A 25,730-nucleotide genomic window follows, 5' to 3' on the forward strand; every position below is an offset into this window, starting at 1 on the left:
CACATAGCCTATTAAACCATGGAACTTTAGGATGCTGATGTCTGGGATATCAAAGTTATTTATTTATCCAGTTCTTGATACCATATTGAAGATATGAAAACAAAAATGGAATATCCTTTCTGTTTGAAATATTGATATACATGTTAAATTCATGTAATTTTAATTGTTTGAAGGGATCATTTAGCAGGTATTTCATAGTTGATTCAAGAATGCATAGAGACATTGAGATCATATGGTCCTTTATCATTTTTAGATACTGAGATCCCTTTGAAAATCTAATGAAAACTAAGGATCTTCTCCCAGAAAAATATCTCATATAAACAGAATTTTGCAAGGAATTTGAAAGGTGTTCATATAATTGACATTTAGTAAGACTTTGGTGATAAGGCTTCCTCACTTTCAGATTTCTGGGTTTTTCAGACTATTATGGCCTTCACTTATTCCTTGCTTTAGCTATATTCCATCTAAGGTCTGTCTCTTAAACAATCTTAATCCCTGTGTTCAGTCTACCCCCACTATTGCCATTCTCTATACGTTTCATCAGTGCTCATCCCCAGTGCAGGCAGTGAGGGGCGGGAGGGTGGGGGTGGGGGGAAGCGGGGAGGCATGAACCAGGCTAACAAATATAAGAAGCAGACGAAGGCTTTGGACAGAAGTGGCAGTTGCAGGTAGTTCCAGTATTGGCAGATGAGGTTGCAGCAAAGCTGAAACAGAGGCCAGTAGTCTGAGAAACTAAACTGTTAAGATTTTCACTGATTTACAATTCTAATCCTAAACAGTCAAATATTTGAAATTATTTGTTACTGTGTTCATTTGTAAGAAGCTCTTCATTAAGATCCTCTGTGATTTAACCATCTCTCACCTTTAATAATACAATATAAACTGATTTTAAAGATGTAAAATACTGTTACAGTGTATGGGGTTATCATGCTGGATTATAATACAATTTGATGTGATGTAAAGAAAAGTTGCGCAACTTCACATCCGTTGTATTCAATGCCAGTGCTATGGACAAACAGGCCACAGTTCTTTTTCTCTGTTAGTCCATGTAACAACTAAATATTTTTCCAGGTTTTAATCTCCAGATTTTCTACTTTTGCTTCTAAATCCTCAGCCTATTTAACACTTAGTTTTTTTATTATTTCACCAACAGTCCTCAATATTTAGTTTCTTCAGACACTGCTACCTTAAATAAATTGGCATCTGTTAACAACAAAATCCAAGGTCGATATTTTAAAATGCAGACATATTCTTAGAATACCAGAGAGCATGTTCTTATTTTGTAACTTCAGCAACAATCACCCGAGATCTCCAAAAGTGTTACTGTTTAAAACAGAGTAAGGGCATGTAAGTTCTTTGTAAGCCAGGTGGAGTCACTATTGTGGAAGTTTGCTTTTATTATCTAACGTTGGTTTAAATTTTTATATGCTAGTGCCAACATGATCCAATGAGAGTCTATTTTTAAAATATAATCTAGAAGAAGGTAGCAAACTACTTAATAATGAATGTGAAGAATTGAATTAGCACATTATTTTATGTTCTTAAAAATATTATTGGTATTGCAAGGTGAATTTTTGTAGTTATATTACATGTTGATAACCGACATTGATTTTAAGATTTCTGCATTATATAAGCAGAAAACACTGGGAACAGAGATTTAAGGTGCAGAGATGCTGCTGAGGCAGCATTAACGTGAATAGATTCCTATTAGGTAGTGCTCAGTGGAAGGGGATGTGCATATGCAGGGTTTAAAGAAACTTAAAAGCGAGAGAGACATTTTTAATTCAGATTGCCAACAGGCATCGTTTGATATCCGAAGTATAGCTCGCAATGTTTTTCCTACGAGCTTTCATCACCATTCAGAATGCTTCCTTTTTTAAATGGGATACTATATTTTTATATACAATTCATAAAATTAACTAAATTGTAGAGAAATCACTTTGTTCAGAGGGAGAAAGAAACATCTATACTAAAAAAGGGTAACATGCTAATTAGACCGGGAGACCTTCCAGGCATCCTTCCAGACAAAGCAATAGTGGCTCGGCCAAGGCAGAGATGTTTAGGGGCGATCAGACTGGCAGGGGAGAGCAGTTGGAGGCAAGTAGGCCGGCGGGGGGGGCGCAGTTGGGGGCAAGCAGGCCGGCAGGGGAGTCCAGTTGGGGGCAAGCAGGTTGGCGGGGGGGGGGAGTTGGGGGTGAGCAGGCTGGCGGGGGGGGCAGTTGGGGGTGAGCAGGCTGGCGGGGGGGGCAGTTGGGGGTGAGCAGGCTGGCAGGGGGGACAGTTGGGGGCAATTAGTCCGGCAGGGAGGACATTTGGGGGCAATCAGGCTGGCAGGCAGGCTGGTTAGGGGTGATCAGGCAGGAAGGCAGGTGAGCGGTTAGGGGCCAGTGGTCCCAGATTGCGAAAGGGATGTCCGACTGCCGGTTTAGGCCCGATTGAATTTCATGCACTGGGCCACTAGTCTGATATAAGGAAATAGAACATGCTGTGAAATTCAAAGCTTCTACTTATTGTATTTTAACTAATTTTTATTAAGCTTTCTTACATTTGTTTTGTTAAATTAGGGTCACTAGTGTTAGTAAATTAAAACTTTTTATGGTTCTTTTAATCTGGAACTATTATTTTTCAGTTTCTTTATCTTGTAGACTGATGAATGCTTCAGTTTCTTCAAGTGGCTCTTTTTCAAAATTTATAACCATTTAATTTTCTAGAAATAGCATTCTGCAGGAAGAAGTTAAAGTGAATAGTTTCTTGACATAAATAAATATATTAGAAAGCAGCTTTATATTGCTAGGCTTTGAAGAGGAAGATCTTTGTGGGCATTTAAAACACCAAGAAATTACAAAGCCATGGTGAAGAACAGGCTAGTTAACTAGAAGTTAAAGCAAGATATCTTTCTTTGCTGAAGTGCCATCAACTGAAAATTAATATGAATTAGTCCTGTTGCTAACAGTGAGCTATGGGTACTAACTTCCCCAAAGCACTGAAATAGTGAATGGTAGAAAAAACTGGTAAAAGAAACCCCCCAGGGCATCCTCTTTCTTCCCCCTATGATCCCTTTAATCCTTGAATTGTCAAACCACATGGAAAATAACAGAGCTGCATAGTTCTAAGACTGAAGTGAAATTATCTTTTTAAAATAAAATATTAGGTCTTTTCATATCTCTGGACAAGAATAAGGCATGTATCCCATGCAGAAAGAGTAACTTGGAACAAGAGATGCATATTGCTTTCGTATTTTCAATACAATATTATTATCTATGACTAAGCAGGCTGCACCCAGTAGAAAAAAATTATAGCCAGTATTTTATTTTCTGTTTTTGAAACAGATGATTCAACGAGAAGCAGATGTAAAGAACAAGGTAACTGCTGTGGCGCTGACAGACTCTGTTCACAATGTGTGGCATCAAGAAGCTGGCAAAACAATTCGAGAGTGGATGAGAGAGGTGAGACTGGGTTTTTCCAATAATGAGATGAATGAGTGTAAGACTTTATATCCTGAGCCCCCACCAACTTATATCACCTCCCACCCTCAAACGCCCTTTCTAGAGGCAGAACATTGAGAGGAAATAGAAAAAAAACTAGACATCTACACTAATAAAAGAGAAACATACAAATTGACCGTACCTCTGCTACGCACACAAGCCATGCCCACCAGCCATACAGGAGCGAGTATGCAAATTAACCCAACCAAGATGGCTGCAGCCACGAGAGAGCAGGAGGCTTGTGTTGTCCCCAGCGATGGAGGAAGCCAAGCTTCCTGCCCTGCCCTGCCCGGCCATGGCCTCTGCTCAAGGCTACAGAGTTTCAATTATAGAAGATAAATAGGAGAAACCAAGATGGCGGCATAGGTAAACACCTAAACTGCTGCCTCGCACAACAATTTCAAAACTACAACTAAAAGACAAAACGGACACCATCCAGAACCACAGGAAAGCTGGCTGAGTGGAAATTCTACAACTAGAAAGAAAGAGGAAAGCACATTGAGACTCAGAGGAGCTGCAAAAGGCTGAGGTACGGAGACGCGTGCACATGGAGAGGACGGGCGGCTGAGTGCACGGGTGGCTGAGTGCGTGGCTGGCTTTCCCAAGCAGGAGGGAGACGGAAGCTCCTGACTGCACTGAACTCCAGTACAGGGTGAGACTCTGGGAACCCAGATTCATTCGGGGGGGATCTGGATTGTCAGGAAAAGAGAAAACACACTGAGACTCAGAGGAGCTCCTGAAGGCAGAGGTCCGGAGGTGCGCGCGCGCAGAGAGGACTGACTGCTGAGTGCGCGGCTGGCTTTCTAAAGCAGGAGGGAGACGGAAGCTCCTGACTGCGCTGAACTCCAGTTCCGGGCGAGTTTCTGGGAACCCAGACTCATTCGGGGAGAAACTGGACTGTCTGGCAGCAGGCGAAACTCGAGGGCGGCTTTCTCTCAGAGGTGCTTGCAGCGATTACCGAGGAACACTGAGACCCAGGGGCCTCATAGGGCAGGGCTGACGGGAAGCCAAGGTTGTCTGCTCTGCCCTGAGACTCTTCCCCATCCAAGCTGAGCACAGAGGCTTTTGCAGTTTTGCATATCTTATCTCATAAGGGTGTCTCCAGCACAGAAGTTCTCCCAGCATAGACACAGCTGATCCTCACAGCCAATTGGCCTGGAGGTCAGTTCCTCCCAGTGATACCAACAACAATCAAGACTTAACTACAACAAGGCTGTGCACACAGTCCACAAAGGGGTGCACCAAAAGTGTCCACCTCAGGTAACTGGGGGAGGCTGAGCCACTGGGCCCTATAGGACACCTAGTACACAAAGCTACTCTACCAACTCAGGGAAGCAGCCAAAATGCAGAGACAAAGAAACAGATCACAAATGAAAGAAATGGAGGAAAGCAAACGACTGAATATAGAGTTCAAAACCCCGGTTATAAGGTTTTTCAAGATTTTCCTAGAAAAGTCCAATAAATTTAGCAAGATCCTCAAGGATATGAAAAAGGACCAACTAGAAATTAAACATACACTGACTGAAATAAAAAATATTATACAGAGACCTAACAGCAGACTAGAGGACCGCAAGAATCAAGTCAAAGATTTGAAATACAAAGAAGCAAAAAACACTCAACCAGAAAAGCAAAAAGAAAAAAGAATCCAAAAACTTGAAGATAGTGTAAGGAGCCTCTGGGACAACCTCAAGCATACCAACATCCGAATTATGGGGGGTGCCAGAAGAAGAGAGAGAGCAAGATACTGAAAACCTATTGGAAGAAATAATGACCAAAAACTTTGCCCATTTGGTGAAAGAAATAGACTTACAAGTCCAGGAAGTGCACAGAACCCCAAACAAAAGGAATCCAAAGAGGAACACACCAAGACACATCATAATTAAAATGCCAAGAGCAAAAGACAAAGAGAGAATATTAAAAGCAGCAAGAGAAAAACAGTTAATTACCTACAAGGGAGCACCCATATGATTGTCAGCTGATTTCTCAACAGAAACTATGCAGGCCAGACGAGAGTGGCAAGAAATATTCAAAGTGATGAATAGCAAGAACCTACAACCAAGATTACTCTACCCAGGAAAGCTATCATTCAGAATTGAAGGTCAGATAAAGAGCTTCACAGATAGGAAAAACTAAAGGAGTTCATCACTGCCAAACCAGTATTATATGAAATGCTGAAAGGTACTCTTTAAGAAGAGGTAGAAGAAGAAAAAGGTAAAGGTAAATATTATGAACAACAAATACATGTCTATCAACAAGTGAATCTAAAAATCAAGTGAATAAAAAATCTGATGAACAGAATAAACTGGTGAATATAATAGAATCAGGGGCATAGAAAGGGAGTGGACTGACAATTCTCGGGGGGAAAGGGGTGTGGGTGTGCGGGAAGAGACTGGACAAAAATCATACACCTGTGGATGAGGACAGTGGGGGAGAGGTAAGGGCAGAGGGTGGGGTGGGAACCAGGTGGAAGGGAGCTATGGGGGAAAAAAGAGAAACAATTGTAATAATCTGAACAATAAAGATTTATTAAATTTAAAAAAATGAAGAAGATAAATATATCCCAACAAAATTGGCAGCAGCCACGGAGCTGGAGACAGCAGGAGGCTTGGGTTGCCCCCGGCGATGGAGGAAGCCAAGCTTCCTGCCCTGCCCTGGCTAGCCCTGGCCTTTGCTCAAGACTACAAAGTTTCAATTATAGAAGATAAATAAATCCCAGATACCAGGGCCTCCACTTGGGTCACCAGGGGGTGTGGCCGGCCTGCAAACCACCACAGGCCCCTCACCCAGGCCACCCCACGCCCCAAGGGAACCCCCACCCTGATCCAGGACACCCTTCAGGGCAAACCAGCCGGCCCTCACCTTTGCACCAGGCCTGTATTCTATCTAATAAAAGAGTAATATGCAAATTGACCATCACTCCAACACACAAGATGGCTGCCCCCATGTGGTCAAAGATGGCTGACACAAGATGGCTGCCACAAGATGGCCAGCAGGGGAGGGTAGTTGGGAGGGACCAGGCCTGCAAGGGAGGGCATTTGGGGGCGATCAAGCCTGCAGGGTAGGGCAGTTAGGGGTGACCAGGCCAGCAGAGGAGGGAAGTTGGGGGTGACCGGGCCTGCAGGGGAGGGTAGTTGGGGGGGACCCAGGCCCTGCAGGGGAGAGCAGTTGGGGGGGACCAGGCCTGCAGGGGAGGGCAGTTAGGGATAACCAGGCCTGCAGGGGAGGGCAGTTAGGGTTGACCAGGCCTGCAATGGAGGGCAGTTAGGGGTGACCAGGCCTGCAGTGGAGGGCAGTTAGGGGCAATCAGGCTGTCAGGGGAGCAGTTAGGCATCAATAAGGCTGGCAGGGGAGGGATTAGGGGGTGATCAGGCTGGCAGGCAGAAGTGGTTAGGGGCAATTAGGAAGGCAGGCAGGCAAGCAGTTGGGAGCCAGCAGTCCTGGATTGTGAGAGGGATGTCCGACTGCCTGTTTGGGCCCGATCCTACTGAGATTGGGCCTAAACGGGCAGGCAGACATCCCTCGAGGGGTCCCAGATTGGAGAGGGTGCAGGCTGGGCTGAGACACACACACACACACACACACACACGCATACACACACACACACCCCGTGCACGAATTTCATGCACCGGTCCTCTAGTATTTGAAATAATATGAGGAAATTCTTCTGAAGAACAAATACTTTGAAAGCACTCTTCCCTTTTTTGGCTTTCTATAGAATATTACATATGCACACAATATACTGTAGGAGCTTTGGCTGAGGAAGGTCATGATCTGTTAAGAGGTTATTATCCCCTGATATTTCATTTTCCCACCAGTGATTTAGCACTGGTGCACTTAATTACAAGAAAGAAACTTGGCTGTACTCTGTTCTCCTCCTTCTTTGAATTCTTAAGTGAATTGGCTCACCACTGCCAGTAAGGGGAGAAGAATTAAAAAGTTGAAATAGTGTTTTGCCAGACTCTTGAGCTAGAAGAAACCCTGGAACTGGTCAGGATCCAGCCTCCAGTTAAGAAAGCTTCTTGTCACTTTTTTAAGGGCTAGTGAACTTGAAAACTAACAGGGACTCATTGACTATGCTCCCACTTAAAACAAAACTTTCAGCCCATTTCTTTTATTCCTATCTACTGGTGTATATATATAAAAGCCTAAGTCTCCATTACGATGGAACGAATGGAACGACCAGTTGCTATGACACGCACTGACACCAGGGGGCAGACACTCAATGCAGGAGCTGCCCCCAGCCCTCAGGCACTGATCGCTGATGGGGCCTGCCTGCCAACCTCCCGGTCCCTACCCTGGCTGGCAGGCCCCAATGGCCTGATTTGGGCCAGGCCCCTGGGTTGGAACGGGAAACCAGGGGTGGGTGGTGGCAGAAGCAGCCCCTTTCCCACAGGGCCCAAGGGCCAGCTCCCTCCTTGGGACCAGCAGCCAACCTCCCAGGTTTCTTACCCCAGCTGGCAGGCACTGATCAGCCTGCCACCCACCCGCCACGGTGGCAGTGACCCCACCACCACCACCCCTCCCCCTCCCCCGCACAGCCAACAGGCCCTGATTGCCCAATTGGGGCCAGGCCCTGGGCTGGGATGGGGAACTGGAGGTGGGTGGTGGCGGACGTGGGTGGTGAGGGAACAAGGAGACGGGGAACTGCCGTGGCAATGTGTGGGCGGCAAGGGAAGGAGGAGGTGGGGAGGCAGGGAACCGGATTGGCCCTGATTGCCAGCCAGGCCTAGGGACCCCACCAGTGCATGAATTTCGTGCTCGGGCCTCTAGTTATAGATAAACAGCTGAAGTTTTTATTTATATTTACCTCTCTGATGTTATAAGCAATTGACATCAGCCACGTCATGCTATAGCAGTTGTTTAGTCAGATCACATGCTTATATGAATAAGCTGGTTGACCTTGATTTTTTTCTCAGTTTTTGTTGATAGAACACCCAGACATTTATTCAGCTGACCTCTCACCATAGCTGTGGTGGGTAATGCTACCAGCCCTCATGGTGCATGGTAGGGACTGAGTTGACATTGGAAGAGTTTCAAAAAATAGGACTAGGCCATATAATCCCATAGTGGTGTTATAATACCACCTATCTGTTTACACTGTTGTTGTCATTCCCCATTAGAAGAAGTACCTTTATCATAAAAAGTCCAAAATAGTTTTACTCCATTCCTCATAATGCTGTAAACATATAAAGGTGGATTTATTTTCATCTATTCTAACACCCAGGTGTTTTCTGACCACATTAGTTTTCATATTTCTTCTTTTACATGTATCTAAATCCTTAATTGTCTCTTCCAAGGGCTTAAACTTTTTCTAGAGACATTTTATGTATTTCATGCTGATAATTTTTTTTGTGCTACTTATCTGTCCAAATGGATACATGGACAGCTTCCAGCCCATGTGGAATTTAGGACCTCTCCCAAACTAGAAACATCCCTGTTCATTCTTTTTTCAACTGGGCATTCTTTGTGACAAATATAACACAATTTATTTAGGTTTACTTTTTTAGGTATTTCTAACTAAGATGACAAATATAACACAATTATTTAGGTTTACTTTTTTAGGTATTTCTAACTAAGACTAGATTAGGTGTCCCCTTCAAAAATCAGAATATATTCTTTGGATTTCATCTGACTAAAATAGGCAGTAATTTAAAGCATCTTAATTTAATCAAAACTGCCAATTATTTCTTTGCTAATAGCCTGTGTTAAAAAAAATTCTAATGTTATAAAATTTTACAAATGACCTATCTCTTGAATTGTTCCTTCAACTCCCTTGATTATGCCTTAGGCATGAAGCAGCATGAAGAGTTTTGCATTATGACATACCAAAATTCAAACCCCAGCTCAGTCACCTACCTAACTGTAGCCTTGAGCAAGTTGTTTAATATCTTGGATATTCTCATCTATAAAATGTAAAACCTACCTTCTAAACATTGTTGGCACTGTAAAGAAGTTTAATAAATCACAGCTATTATTGTTGTTGTAGTAAACTTCACATCCCCAAATAATGTGAAATACATGAACTGTATTTTCCTTTGGTGTTATGAATGATTTTCATGTTCAAAATATCTTACAAAAGGATGAACAAGGAGTTAGGAGAACTGAATTTTGATCATTTTTCTGGCTTAGTTACTCATTAGGTAAATAAATAATTAAGGATCAAGCATGTACCAGATACTTTGCTTAGACTTACAGTCTTGGGAAAGCCACTTTTTGTTCTTCTGAGCCTATTTCATAATTGTGAATTAGAGATAATTTCTATCCCATCTACTTCCTGAACTATTTTGAGAATCAAAGATGATGAGCAAGAAAAAAAAACTCCTTGAAAAGCAAGTGGCACTATATAAATAAATGAAATGTATTATTATAAAAAACACTATAATATCCTGAAGGTAAAAATTATATCAGAGTTGATGGAGCTTTGAAATTATCTTTGCTCAGAGTTCATCCCTAAAGCAAGAACAAAAACAGAAACTATAGAAGACTATGCCAGGTGTCCTTGTAAGAACTCAATAAATGTGTGACACCCCCCCTCCCCCGTAGATAATTTATGTGATTTGGCAAGATAAGAGTCCAGTGTTTTCCAACACTTAGGATGAAACTCCATCCCCTCTTCTTTCACCTTTATTAGTCCTTGTCTATTTTGCAAGACTCCTTGAAATAATGAAGACAAACAAGCCTGGGGTCAGTAAACAGAAAGGATGGTTGTCTTGAGCACGGGTATTGGGAGAAGGTATGGTAAGGGAGCCTTTGTGTCCCTTGGCGTCCACCTCCTCCTCACCTCCTGCTACAGCCTCATTTAAAATTATCTCAAAAACTGAGATATTTTGCAAATATCCCTCCCAAGAAAAACACCTTAGCCAAACTGGAATGTCGTCCCTAAAAATAGCAGTCGAGTTATAGATGAAGCCACAGTGCTTTCGGCCTCATGACTGGCTCCATTATTTCACCAAACACTGCTTTAAAATGTGAAAGTAGGGCAGTGGTACAAGTTGCCTACTCATCCCTATTAGATTTCAAATTAGTAAAACTGTCTTTTGTTTTGTAAGCCAGTTTAAATTAATATTTTAAAGTTATTGATGTTAAGTACTTGTTTTCTATAAAAAGCTGATTTTTCAGTCCTGTTCATTAGCATACATAAAGAATGTTAAGTACTATATTTTTTTATTACTTGTATAATTGTAAAATAACAATTTCTTTTAAAGAATGTCAGAGAGGGCTACTTTTGGCAATTACTACAAGTGAAACCTACTCCGAACCAAAAGACCCAGTGCACATACTAACCATCCTCATGAAGAGTGGTCAAAGGTGGCCAAAGGCAGCTCCTGAGAAACACTTCTCACCTCAGGCTCCAGGACATAAAGGCTGCATGGGCAAGGATGATCCTGGAGACCGCATGCCAAGTGCAATAAGCCAGACATAGGAAGGAAAATTCTCCATAATCTGACATATATGTGGCATCTAAAAAAGAGAGTAGACGGTGACTACCAGTGGCAGGGAGGTGGAGGAAATGGGGAGATGTTGGGCAAAGAGTACAAAGTTGCAGGTATGCAGGTTGCATAAGTTTAGAAACCTGATGGTCAGCATGATGACTGTACTTAACAGTATTGGATTGAACACTAGAAATTTGCTAAGAGAATAGGTTTCCATTTTTCTACACACACACACACACACACAGACACACACACACAAATAAATCTATGTGAGATTTGTTATTTAGCTTGACTATAGTAAGAAATCATTTCACTATATATGTATATCACATCATGTTATATGCCTTAAATGTATAGTTTTTATTTTAAAAAATAAAAGTAGAAAAGGCTGAGTGGGCAAAGGCTGACTTACCCCTAGCTTCTGAAAGTCTCCAGCCAAGCCAGATGTGTGGTCTCCATAACGGTCAGGAACCCTTACCTATCACCATGCAGCTCTGTGTGCCGGTTCTGAAAATTCAGCCTGGTGAATTGTTCATGTTCTTGTATGAGGAGACAATACCTGCCACATTAAAGATCGTGTCTAAGGCATTGGTATTTACTACTCAGACAAATGAAATAAAAGTGAATAAAATCCTAAACTCCAAATACTTCCAAATACCTTGCATAGGAATACCTACTATCTATTTTCTCTTTAAACATAATATACTTTTATTAAAAAAATTGATTCATTTCATATCTACACTAAAATATTTCAAACTCTTCGTTCACATGTCAGAGAGTCACTCAGTACTGTGGCCAAAGGCACTTCTAATCATTATTAATAGTTCCCAAGCTTTTGGATTTCACAAAGAAGACAATTTACAACCCCAAATCCCATAAGGTCATAATTTCAGAGTAAAAGACCTTTAAATTGAAAACACTTAACTTTAAGAAGCACTCACTTATAGTGACTGTTTTTCCCTCAGACCCAGAGAAACTCTAGTTACATGATCCATCCTCATATGCTGGCTCTGGTCCAGGGCTTCTTTCTCCATGCTTGTTGGTTGGGATGAGGCTCAGGCATGGCTCTGTTTGGCACCTCTAGTCCAGTATGCCCTGTGTTGTCTGCTTGGGCACCTGAGAATAAGATCTCCAGGGACTGGGCATACACTCGTGCATGTTTTGAGTTTAGATAGGGCATCCATTTTCCTTTTTTAATCCTCACCCAAGTATGTTGAGAAAGAGAGAAAGGATGGGTGGAGAAAGTGAGAAAGAGAAACATCAATATGAGAGAGAAACATCAATCAATTGCCTCCCATACATTCCCTGACCAGGGATTGGACCCCCCCACCTAGGTGTGTGCCCTGATTGGGAATCGAACCGCAGTCTTTTGGCATACAGGACAACACTCCAACCAACTGGACCACCTCGCCAGGGCTAGATAGTGCTTTCCCACTGAGCTGCCTCTGTCGCCAGCACTTTGCTAGCATTCATTTCAACTGAAGAACTGGGGTGGGGGGTGGGGGAGCGGCAAACTGAGGTATTGAGAAGAGGATAGAATAAGCATTCGAACAGGATAGAGATTTGATTTCTAAACTATAGAAACACATCTAAGAATAGGGAATTATATTTGATAAGATAGAATTTCAGATAGTTTGACTTAATATATTATAGCTGTATGTCTTTCTCATACTTCTTTCTTTACATATATATCCCAGTGTGCTTACATTATTTTATTTCATTATACTCTATGATATGGAAAACATATTTTTAGCTTGTTTTGCCCATTTTTCTATATATTTTTCCCAGGGCGGATTGGGGGAGGATAAAGATTTCACAAGTGTACACATTCACATGTATACACTGATAACATTTATGGTATCAAACCTTTACCATTCTAAACAGGTACTTTGTCATTCCTGAGAACTTTTTTACATATTTTTATCTGTAAAGTATTTATTTTCTACCCTATTTTTATGAGAGATCAAAGTCCAAACATGTGCTCTGGCTGGTGTGGCTCACTGGTTGAAAATTGTCCTATGCACCAAGCGGTCCCCGGTTTGATTCCCAATCGGGGGCATACAGGAGGCAGCCAATCAATGTTTCTCCCTCTCATCGATGTGTCTCTCTCTCCTTCTCCCTTCTCTCTAAAATCAATAAAAACATATATTTTTTAAAAAAATTTAAAGCCCAAACGTATGCCTAGATAAAAACTGAAATTTCAGAATCATAAAATGTTAACTTACATTTTACTTTAAATGTTTAAGTTAAAGGTGACCTGGATAAAATCTACTTTGTTCAGCTTTTTAAAGTCATTGGTAACGAGTTAAAAAATGATTAATCGCCTGAACATTGTAATGTACCATCACTTTTATTAATACTAGAAATATCCTATAAGACATAGTTTTACATATGTGAAGTGTATGTGAGCAGTATTAAGAGTGACATATCACCTGGGTAATAGCTGACTTTCATCAGATTTGGAGGTACTACTAGCATGAATAATAATTAAAATATATGCCTAATCGCTGCCTGTCTGTCGGTAGTGCTAATTGCTGTCATTGAAAAGACTGAATTGTTTAAGAAAGAGAGAGAGAAAGAGAAAGTCATTCTTCATTGAAGCTATCTCCCTGTATCATTGGGAGCCTATTTTTAGTACCTATAGAAGTCATGATTTTTGAATTTATTAGGGGCTGTGATGAATGATAAAACAAATCATCCATTTACATATCTTGACACTGCTTTGGAGAATACTTATTTCTTACAAGCAAGTGTCACATTGTATATAAAAGCTGGCTAATTGTCTGCTAATCTTCTGCATTATCCAGAACTCTCTGATGGGGTATTCTATCAATAGTAATATTAATTTTACTTATTTCAAATGTATGAAATATCTTCTAAAACCCCATTTCTTTTATAATTTCTGTTCTTTTACATTGTATAATTTTGCATTCAGCTGCTAATTAAGATTAGGAGTGCAAGTTAAGAATACATATTCACTTTAAACCCTCAAGCTTTTATAATACATGAAAATACTAATATTTTACCTATTTTAAATGTAAAAAAGAGAGAAAGCATTTAAGAACATTACTAGATGTTGTGTTTGTTTTCATGGATTTTTTCCACACAGTTCAATAGTTTCATTGATCTACTGTTTCTTACAAAAATCTGCCATGCTTTGTGAACTTCACTTTCTAATCTCATACAGCAACCCTTCCTTTATGTTATTCCTGCTCTCCCTGGTCCCAGAACAGTAGGGTTGCCTTGACAAATCTATTCAAAAGCCATTCCTCAGCCTTTATTGGTGGGGACTGGGGCCTTTGAAATTCTCTCCTCACTGCAACACAGCTGACATCTTCTTCCAGACAGAATGAATTAAGGAAACACAATAAGACACTTGATCTACCAGTCAAGGATCTTTCCACAGTGAGGACGGATTCCATGGTGCACAACCAGGGAAGCAAGCATCTAAAAATACACAATACGTGGTTGTTTACCAGAATAACAATCACCGATTTTTCCAACATGATTGATAGGATGATTTCTTTTAAAATAAAATCTGTCTGGAAATTCATTTTGTGTGTGTGTGTGTGTGTGTGTGTGTGTGTGTTTTGGAAGTTTTTTAAGAGCCATATATGAGGTTAATCACATTTTTTAAGCCAGACTTCAAATCAGATTTAAAATGTATGGAAGGAATATAAATTATTTTTATTTCATTTGTCTGAATTGTAAATTATTATTATCTTTAATATTGAAAGCTTTGCGTCCTCAGACACACCGCTACAATTAACCAAATTGTGTTTCTTTTGAACCCTTTAATACATCCTTCATTGATTCAGGTTGAAGTAAAAATTAAAAGATGGTATCATTATAAGGGCCAGATTTTGAGGAGTAAGTATAAAATCTATTTCTTCTAGTATTACAAAGACAAGGAATATAGTTTCAAAATGTAGATACTTTTTCATGTGTTCAAAATAATATTAATTTCCATCTAAAAGTTAATAATGGGCACCCTTTTTAGTTTCTTTTAATTATAGTCCTAGCCTTCTCTTGGAAATATATTACATCACTAGAGGCCCGGTGCACGAAATTCATGCACGGGTGCGGTCCCTAGGCCTGGCCATCGATCGAAGCACAAGCATCTGGTGTAGAAGGGTAGGTCCCAGCTGACCTCTGGGCCCTGGGCAGCACCTGGGCCCCTGGGCCCCTGTGCATCCCCCTCTGCCTGAGTCACAGCGCCCAAGTCCCCACATGGAGATGCTGTGAGTGTGGCTGGATGCTGTGGGCCAGGGAGCAGCGTGGGCCTCTGGGCCTCCCCGTGGCGCCTCACAGAAGCTGGGCGGGCTGCATGCTATTTCCCAGCCAGCCTTGCAACCCGGCTCCTGCGTGAACCCACAGGGAGCCCAACCAGCCCCTGTGGTCCCGGTGGCTGTGGCCCAGCTCACCCGGAAGATACGGTGCAGGTGCAGGGTGGGCTCCTCACAGGCACCTGAATGCGGGGACTTCCCTGGAGTGCAAGCCCTGGCGTCCCGGGGAAGGGTAGCATGGCTAGTGAGAGCGAGCTCAGAGGACAACCCATATTCTCACCGCACCTCCAACCCCATCACCCCCGCCCCCAGGTAGCCGGCGAGAGGTTGCAGTGTGTCGCCAACACCCACCATGTTCTGCGCCGCCCCCTGGTGGTCAGCGCACATCATCGCAAACAGTCGAACTCCCAGTCAAGGGGACAACTTGTATATTAGGCTTTTATTATATAGGATGGTTTAAAGAAGGTCACATGTCTTTTTAATATCAACACACGTGATTTGCTGAATTGTAGAAGATGAACTTTCCACAGTCATGTTGGTCATGAATAATTACTGACTGTTTGCATAAGAAAACTTTTTATAGTGTATGAAAAATACATTGAATATACTTCTAGTGGATAAATTAATCTCTACAACCTGAAAAGTTGGTCTTGGCTTAAATTATGCTTCAACAGGAAATTGTCTCTATTACATTGCAGAACTGCTGTAATTGGGTCTCTAGCTCAGAACCATTAGACACTTCAGTGGAGTCCATGTTGCCTGACTGCCCCCGAGTCTCTGCAGGTATGTGTTTGATGAGATGTATGGGTTTTGTGTGTTTTTTAAGGTGATCAAAATAATCTTATGAAATGTGGACTTCTGTTTTGCAAATTAAGCATGTTGTTCGGCCTTGAATCTTCAAATGAGTTATTGATAACATACAGCATGGGTCTGATCCACTACCAGAAGTTTGTTAAGTAGCTGAAAATGCTTACCATCAAACTCTGTAAAGATGAATAGGTGAAACAGTCTGAGAGTACTGAAGACAGTTGCTGTTGAAGCTTAGGGAAACAAGATGTCCATAAATTAAAAGTTGATTATAAGACAAAGACTGGGTAGCCATGCAGGATTTCAGAATATTTGTCTCTGATTGAGTACCAACTAAATGATACAACAGGCAGTCAAGTCTCTGAATTTGGAAAAAGAGACTTCTGTGACATAGTCTTTAGAAAAGGTTTTCATGCAAAAGATTTTGGCTGGACTTTGTGTGTTAGGATTTGGATTGTCAGAAGATATACAGGATGGCATTTTAGTCCAAAGAAACAGAGCAATGTAAGGAGTAAGTGCTAGAATAGATATGAAGATGTTCTCAGGAAATGAAGGCAGAACTGGCTGCTACTGCATGGAAGGGAGTGGAGGGTGAGCCCCTCAGGTGGGCTCCAGACAGTGGACGGATGGCTGACATTGGTTCCCAGCCTACAGGCTTTGTACTTTTGTCTCTAATCTCTAGATTGCTTCTGGTTTTGGCTTTCACCATTCTCAAATATTGTTGATAGTAAACACAAGGAGCAATGATATCTGGTTATGACTACAGAACAGAAATGGGCTTGTTTTGGCCACAGACGCCAAAAAATAAGCAGAAGTTTTTAACATGAACTACTCCAAGCAGCATTCAGAGGAGAGAGTGAATCACTGCATATTTAGAGTTGCAGACATGTTTATGCATTTGAAGGAAATTATTTGGACAACATTTTAAGTACTAGGTAAAGAACTGTTATAACTAAATTTGACTATCATTATAGCTTAAAATCATGGGAATGGGAAGGAACAGTTTTGCTAGTAGGTCACTAAGGGTAATAAGAGAGGTCAGTCCCATTTCCACCCCTTCATTCCCAGATCTGGGAGAAATAGGACAGTCTATTAAATGCTGATTTAGAGCTAATATCACTTCCTATAGGACATTGTCTCATCCTAGAAGACACTGTAACTGAGTCTTCAAAAAATCCTTTCACCATTCTATCAAGCCTGCTGCGTAAGGGTCATGGGGAACATGGTAAGACCAGTGAATGTTGGCAGGCCTAAGGCTCTTTTTTGTCCCGGCACTTGTTCTTTCTGATGGAAGCCAGCTGTCATGTTGTGAGCCGCTCTGTGGAGAGGTCCATGTGGCAAGGAATTGGTGTCTCTGGCCAAGAGCCAGTGAGAACCTGAGGCCTGCCAACAGCCACATGAGTGACCTTGGAAGAGGATCCTGTCCCAGTTGAGCTTTGTGATGCCTACAGCCCCAGCCAACATCTTGACTGTGGCCTGTGAGAGACCCGGTACCAATTACCCAGCTAAGCTATGCTCAGAAACTGTGAGTGATGTGTCTTGTTTTAAGCTACCAAATTTTGGGTGATTGGTTCCACAGTAGTAGATAATTATTAATGCAATTGGTTTAAACTTCAACTCTCGTGGTCTTAAGCTTAAGTAAAAACAACCTTAACTTTTTTGAGACTAAAGCCTTATAAAGCTCATCTTTGCTCTGATACCTTAGGGTTAAGAGTAACTCTTTCTAAAAAGGCACTAAAAAACTCATTGAAGACAATTCATTCCTCTACTTGTTCCCCTACTGCCTCGTTAGACTTGGCTGTACAATTTATCGGAGAAAAGATATTAAGTTTCTAATCACTTATTTGATCTTACATTAAGTCATCTCACTATTCAGCTCTTCTCTGAACAAATTTTTGTTAGGGCAGAACTTACTCTCTGTAACCTTCTATTCCCTGTGGGATTTTATTCCAACACATTTGGCTTAAATGAGGAGGAGATTCCCTATACATCCCCTGCCTATTTCAAATATTTATTGAGCATTTATTATGTTCCAGGTACTGGGGACATAGCAGTCAACAGTAGCTTGTCATGACTATTTCCACCCCCCCCAAAAAAAAACCCACATTTTTTAAAGAACTATTTCCTGGCCCTCTGCAAGTGGGTAGGTTCTTTCTTGTGAAGCTGGTATCAACATTAGGTTGTATCAAATGAGAAAAGAGTTAGGGCCAGCACCCCAATATTTTCCACACCGACTTACAAAAACTGAACAGCTTTCAATCAAAATCAGTGATTTCCCTTAAAGAATACTTACAAAAATGTTAACAAGGGGTGTAAAAAATGGGGTTTTAAACAAGACTTGAAGAGAGAAATGAGAAGCCAGAAAACAGTAGACTCAGCAGGCTGTGGTGATAGAGCAGGTATATGAGGTTGATGGCATGTACTTAGAGAGGCGGCAGTAGGAACGGAGAGGGTGGGAGAGCTCTAACAAATAGGACTCAACACTCCTTGATGATAAATAGATGGGTTGTGGAGGCTAATAGAAAAGGAAGAGACAATGGTAAGTTCCAGTGAAATGTTACTGGAATAATGAAAATATCATTGCTAGAATAGGGGAAAGGAAAGGGAATTCAATTAAGAAGAAAAAATGATGAAATTGTTTTATGACCTACTTAATTGAGGTGATAGCAATTCTGGTGATGGCAGGAAATTCAAATGGAAATAACCAAAGGTTGTTGAAATACGTTTGAATCACCTGAAATTCTCTGATTAATAATCCTGTTATCTATAATTTAAAATGTTAGTATTATTTGAAGATTTCAACATGTGTACTGACCACTAGTTAGTAATGGGTATTCAGACTATACATTCAATTTAGCAAAGTCTTTTTTTCCAGCTTTCAACATTATAGAGTTTTTGTTGTTGTTGTAATATGCTTTATATCTTTTGACTGGAAGTATCATGGTCATAGCAGTAAAATTACCTATAAAAATACATGTTCATTTAATAATGTATTTTTTTCATTATTACTATGTTGTAATTACTACATTTAATCCTATAGGAGTGAAAACACAAAAATTTGGTTGTTTTCCTTTACACAAAAATAGATCTATTGATCATAATAGTTTAATTTTATGAATGTTGTTACCTATGAATATATATTTTAAGAATAGATACAATTTTTAAATTATACTTAAAATGTCACTGATAATTATTTCACTATAGTCATATTGTTCTTACTTTTCTTTTGAAAGCAAATGTAATACTTGACAATGCCATGCTTAAGAGTGGGCAATGTTGCACCTTCTACTTAAAATGAAGTCTGACTTTTCAGTTGTCATAACATATAGTGAGTGTTGGAATTTTGATGAATCTTGAGTATGTGTCTAGTGCCCCATTTTTTCCTATTAATAGTGTTTCCTACTAGTAACATCAGTCAGCTAAAAACACTGTTACTCAGAGAATTATGTAATAGGTTAATAGGATCTGGTTTAGAGTATAGCCCACACTGATTGTACATTTGTTATAAAATGGCAACAGCAAATATCTGCTCATTTATAGAAATGTTATGAAGATAATTTTTTTTAAGTGTCTGGAGTGGTATTTGAGTTCACCAGAAGGAAGGTGCTGTAAAAAGTAATGTGATACTATATATTTTCATTAGGCATTTTAGAATTTAAGGCTATAATTTATTTTAGGAGTATTATTGATCATTTTAATCCTATAGGAGTGAAAGGCATTTCTGAAAATATTCTCCCTTCCATTTCCTTATCTAATTTTATTTTTAAACAACAAATAACTTTGTTATTCATGTTTTCTGTGACATTATGATAGGGTCACAAAATACTATACAGAAACTAGAGTCACAGGAAAGTAGAAAATATAGTGACAAAATCAAAAGGCAAACTACCAGTGGGGGAAAAAAATGTTCAGTAGGTCAAAGAAATCGGGGCACAGTAAAGCTTAAAGCAACATTTGGGTAGCAGTAAAGATGAAATTAGAAATGATCTTGCATGGTGTGCTGCTCCCCAAAGATAGCTAATATAATTTTGGCCGTGTCTGAGGAGACATTCCCCCAGAGTGAATGAAAGGAAAGCAAACTGAATGTTGGAAAACAGAGCATTGACATCTTCTGACTTCTTATAAGTCTGGACACAGCTTGTTTGGCTGGCGCATGACTGACAGGTTGCTCTTTGCCAGGCTAGTTCTAAGGCTGCTGCGAACACTCCTAGACTTCCCGCTCCCTCCAGCTGTGCTCCTTACACGCCTCTCTGGTTATGTGCATTCAGACTGCAGGTATTTGCTGTGGCCTAAAGCTGCTCCAGGGACAGTCATAGCAGGGAGTTATGGCAGAGAAGGTCCTGCATGGAGCTTACCATCTAGTAGTGGAGACAGGTATTAAACAAAATAATTAGGACAGTATCTAGTATGTTAGATAGTGGAGGTTGGTAGGAAAAATATAAAGCAGGAAGAAAGGACCTGAAATATATGTATGTGGAGGGGAGGATTTTTAGGGAGGTGGCAGGAAAAACCTCACTGAGAAGATGACATTTCTAAGACATGCCTTCTAATCCTGATCTCTACCACCTCCCACTGATAAAAACAACAGTTTATTGCCTTCCTGACTTTAGAGATCCTTTTCCTAGACTTCAGGGTTTCTATTCAGCTCTGAAATCTGTGCCCTAATTCCTTCCCCATAGTCTCTTGTCCTGAGTCCTTGAAAACCTGACCAACACATCAGACACATGTTACCCTAAGGTGTATGGTAACCATAAAGCATAGCTACCAGCAAGTTATTAAGGCCATTCCTATCCCACTCTTCCTTACACAACACACGTAGAAAAGTATAACATCTATTTGGCACTCTGGAGTTCACAGACAGTGTTGCTTATGTCCAGGGGTGAGATGATGGTGCCCTCCTGGCTGACCTGCAGGATGAATAGGCAATATTTTTATATTCTTGTGACCACCAGGCACACAGGATGGAAAGCCCTGCCCCACAGCTTTAATTTTTCACCTGTTGCCTGAACCTAAATTCACTAAATGATGTGGTCTATGTGTCTGATGCCTATCAAAATATTTCCTCCCAGAACTTGTATTATTCTCATTTTTCCTTGCTCTTGTCATGGCTTGAGACAGGCTTTTCTCTGTTATTTCAGTTTACCTAGAACACTTGGTGTGAATTGGGGCACCTCACAATTAGACCAATAACAGCAGAAATGCTTTAAAAAAAAAAAAAAAGACGAAGAAGAAGAAGCGGGATTGGGGTGGGGGGGAAAGAGCCTTAGTAGATCTCTTAAGAGTTAAGAACTAAACTTGAAAATGACTATATTTAGATGATCTTGTCTTGGTTGTGAATATAGGAGAAGGGGCTGCTGATAACATTTTCCTAAACTGTCAAGCTCATTTCCCCTCCAGAAAAGACAGTGGGAAATTAGTGATTTCTAGGTGAATTTGAATTTTAGAAAACCTGCTAATGTAATCCTAATTTCATCTAGATTGACTGTTTACATTGACTAAACTTACTGAATATTTGCTAAATATTCACTTCACTTTATTGCTGAAAATATGTCTTGAGGAAATGACACTACGGAGTTATATCTCTTCTTTGTTGGTGAATAATCACTTCCTTCTAAAGATAGCAATGAAAAATCAACAGTAATTGCTTCTAGAATGTGGTGTCATTCAGAATGTATAGACAAGTTGAGTTGTCTAATATGTTTTTAGACTCAGCTCAAACTAATTAGGTAATTGAAAATCTATACTTTGCCTCACAAGCAGACCTTAAAAGTCAGGGCATATTAGCATATATGATACTGTATCACTTTTTTACTCCATGTAATGCACAAGAATTGTTGCAGTCCTCTTTTCATTTAAAAGATATATATTTTAATCCTTTAAATGATACTTTAAGTAACTGAATAGTACTTCTCAGGCAGTTTTTGTTCTTTACTCTAGAATTGGCCTTGTAGCTGTTATTCATCAGTTAGCTTCCCTATTCATTGTTCTATGCTACCTAATAATTATTAGTCACTTTACGGGATCAGTGTTCTAAAAATTGACCACCAGAAATTCTTGTGCTTTCAGTCAATCATTCATGATAATTCATTGGAATCAGGAATTCTGGGGATTTAAAGAATCATTTAAAATAACCTATCTAAATTCTGTATGATATTTATGTAGATCACCAATATTTGCATACTTAATCAGGTCCAATGTGATCCCATGATTTTGACTCTCAGTTTTCCAATAATCACAGTGAATATAAGTAGTCTCATTCCAGAAATCTCACTTTTAAAAAAATTAAAAATAGCCACCATGTTTTTTACAGCTTTCTGAACCAATTTGTGAAAATCCTTCGAAGAATTTGGCAGTAAAGGTGGCACTTTCCTTTTACTGAGCTAACTCTTCCCTTTAAAGATAAAAAATTGTAAGACTAATTATTTTTTGAATGCTTTGCGATACATAACTGAATAATATGAATTTGTATTTGTACTTGAAAGTTATGTTATGAATTAATTTGGAAGAGCTGTTACTTTTACTGTCCCCACAGCAGTGTCTCATGGCTCTTAATGCTATGTTCCTAATTGTTGGAAAAGTAAGTTGTGGATCACTGGTACCTAAGACAGAAACTTTTGTCCTTTTTACCATAAGTATTGGTCTCCTTGCCATGGCTATGCTTCATTTGTCCTCTATTTCTCTACCCCCGTGTCAAGTTCTGTCTGGGTCACTGCTCTTGATGGCTTTCCCTGTGTGTGTGTATATTTCCCTCCAACTCTCTCTCTCTCTGTGTGTCTCATCTGGTCTAGTCTCTGTGGATGACTCTTACAGTTTTTGTCTTCTGTGTTCTCCTGACTTCAGTCTCCCCACGTAGGGATTCTTTGACCTATAGCCTCTGGCATCACATCTCCCCCAGCCCACAGTCTCTGCCTGCGCCTGCCTGACCTGTGGGGTTCACTGAGTCCCCTGAGCTTTACTTCTCTTTGACTATGGGATACGTGCCTCCCTCAAGTCACAAGGTCTCTGCTCTAGACACATATTCCCTGTCTGCTCCCACCTACACCCTACCCTCCCTGCCGGCTCTGTCCTGTCACTGAGAGACATCAAATCACCAGAGATAATCTATCTGCTGGCAAAAATACCCCAAATCAAACCTCATCAGAGAAATTGCATTGCTTTCTAGACATGATTCAAAACATCTAAAATAAATACTTTGGTATGAAGTGAAAATTCAAAATGAGCATTAGGCACCATAGATAGGCCAAATGTGTTCTATTTATAAATTCCCAAGATGTTCTAAGTTGATTATCAGCACTTTAAAAGAAGGGGTATATTTGTTTAAGGGTTTGTTTCATCAAATTCTTTTTTTTAAATGTATTTTTATTGAATTCAGAGAGGAAGGGAGAGGGAGAGAGAGATAGAAATATCAATGATGACAGAGAATCATTGATGGGATGCCTCCTGCACACCCCCACTGGGGATCGATCCTGCAACCTGGGCATGTGCCCTCGATCAGAATCAAACCCGGGACCTTTCAGTCCACAGGCCGACGCTCTATCCACTGAGCCAAACCAGCTAGGGCTGTTTCATCATATTCTTAAAATATAGTCTTACTTTAAAGGAAAATAGTTCTATTTAATTATAAATTTTGAGAGATAATTTGTTTGATCAGTGACTTCAGTTTTTAGTCATCATAATGGATTTAATGGATATATCATGTGCAAATATTCTTTGAGAATTGGTACTAGTATTTCTGTCCATGTTGTCTGTTAATATCTCCTTCAGTCATACATATCTCACCTCAAGTATTCAATAGGTTATACTAATAAGTAAAGAAATCATGTAGCAGCTAGTTTACAGATATTTTGAATAGTCTCATGGCACAATCCTTGACAGAATTTTGTTATATTGCAGAATTTCATAATTTTTAAAGTACTGTAGAAGTTACTTGTTGAAAATTTGGACAAAGACACATGGACATAATTTTAAGTTTGTGTAGCAATGATTTCTATAAATGAGACTATTGTAAGAAACCCTAAATTAAATTTTTCTAATAACCTTCCAAAATCAATATTGGCTTAGAGATTTTTTATTTTTAGCTAATGTTTCAGATGTTCTTAAAAAGCAACATGAATTATCTTGGTATTTTACTTTTATTTCATTTTGATAAATTGCTTTAAAAAAACTTGGTCATTTTAAATTTATGTGGCAAAGTAGCCACACCTTTCCTGGTTAGTTCCAAGGGAGTGTGATTAAATTTAAAATAGGACATTGTTAATTTAAGGCACAAATACAAGTGATGAAGTGTAACCAATATGTGGGAAAGCTATTTGTGGAACTGGATGATGTGCAGCTTAAACTCTATAGTGAAAGGTGCATTCTTCACCCAGCCAGTGTAGGTCAGTTGGTTGAGTGTCATCTCATGTACCAAAAGGTTGCAGGTTCGATTCCTGGTCAAGGCACATGCCTATGTTTCTGGCTTGATCCCCAGTAGGAGGCATGCAGGAGGCAGCAGATTGATGTTTCTCTCTCATCAATGTTTCTATCTTTCACCCTCTCCCTCTCTCTCTCTAAAAAAATCTATAAAAACATTTAAAAAAATAAATTATAAAATATAGAAAAAGGAAAGGTATAGTCTTCCATAACCATTGTAGTTTAGATTCTTGTAGCAATTCTCTTAGGAAGGAATAATCCCTCAGAGTTAATTGGTTTTGCTTTTCTTTAGAAACAATACCAAGCATATGAAGTCACCGTAGACAGCAAAGCTTAATTTCAGGAAGTCCAAATTTAATTAAATAAATTTGTTTCTCCTAAAACTAGAGCCTAATTTCATGTCTTACCTGAAACTTGAGTTATCCTTGGTTCTCTTGAGGCAAGAAACTAGCTGTAAATACTATTCCTTAATCCCAAAAAGATTTATTGAGCACTTAATATATTTGAGGCACTAGTCTAGACTGTAAGAGTATACAAGTTGCTAGACATAACTCTTGCACCTTCAAGGAACTCGTGGATTCCTAAAAAAAAAAAAAGTTTTCTGCTTATTGCAAAGGTTATTTTTGTTCCTAATCAGAGGATGGTCACTGAAATAGGTAGGGTGGGGAGGAAGGATAAGGACTTATAAACTCCCTCAGGACCCAAAAACTACTCTTAGTTCACTGACACACTCCTTTATTAAATGTTGCCCCATTGAGATCCAAGATTTAATGCATCTTCTGACAGTCTTCAGTTATGTTACAGAATTTCATAATTTCTAAAATACTGTAGAACTTACTTGTTGAAAATTTGGGCAAAGACACATGAACATAATTTTAAGTTTGTGTAGCAATGATTTCTATAAATGAGACTATTGTAAGAAACCCTAAATTAAATTTTTCACCTTCGTCCCATGTTATTATGTTTTACTTTAAATATATGTTCCAGATGAATATGTTACTTTTCATTTCAAACTCCATAATCAACATTTATGATGAAGAGCTTTAACTTTATCATGACTGTGGGAAATTTGTATTCTCCCAAGTATGTGGAGAATTCTATGATATGGTCAGATAAAGATACACAATCACATTATCTATAAAATGTAGATAATACTAGAATCAACACATTCGGTTTTGTCAAAATTAAGTGAAATAACCTATATAGGACTATTAAAATAGTACTTGGCATATAGTTAGGACTCAAAATATAGGTGGTCCTTGCTTTGCATGGTTCCAGTATATACAAATTTCAGCCACCATAGTTTA

The 25,730-nt window shown here is 39.8% G+C and overlaps 1 protein-coding gene across 8 annotated transcripts in view; it reads left to right on the top strand.

Moving 5' to 3' along the window:
• The window catches only part of ARB2A (ARB2 cotranscriptional regulator A), a 415,332-nt gene that overhangs the window by 261,164 nt on the left and 128,438 nt on the right, over positions 1-25,730 (top strand). For all 8 annotated transcript variants that reach the window (XM_080678361.1, XM_080678355.1, XM_080678357.1 and 5 more), the window contains 2 exons: positions 3,330-3,446; positions 15,903-15,987. In XM_080678361.1, the coding sequence (XP_080534487.1) occupies positions 3,330-3,446; positions 15,903-15,987 (202 nt within the window). The remainder of the gene's footprint in view (positions 1-3,329; positions 3,447-15,902; positions 15,988-25,730) is intronic.

Source organism: Plecotus auritus, assembly GCF_963455305.1.
Source record: "Plecotus auritus genome assembly, chromosome: 7".
NCBI lineage: Eukaryota > Metazoa > Chordata > Mammalia > Chiroptera > Vespertilionidae > Plecotus > Plecotus auritus.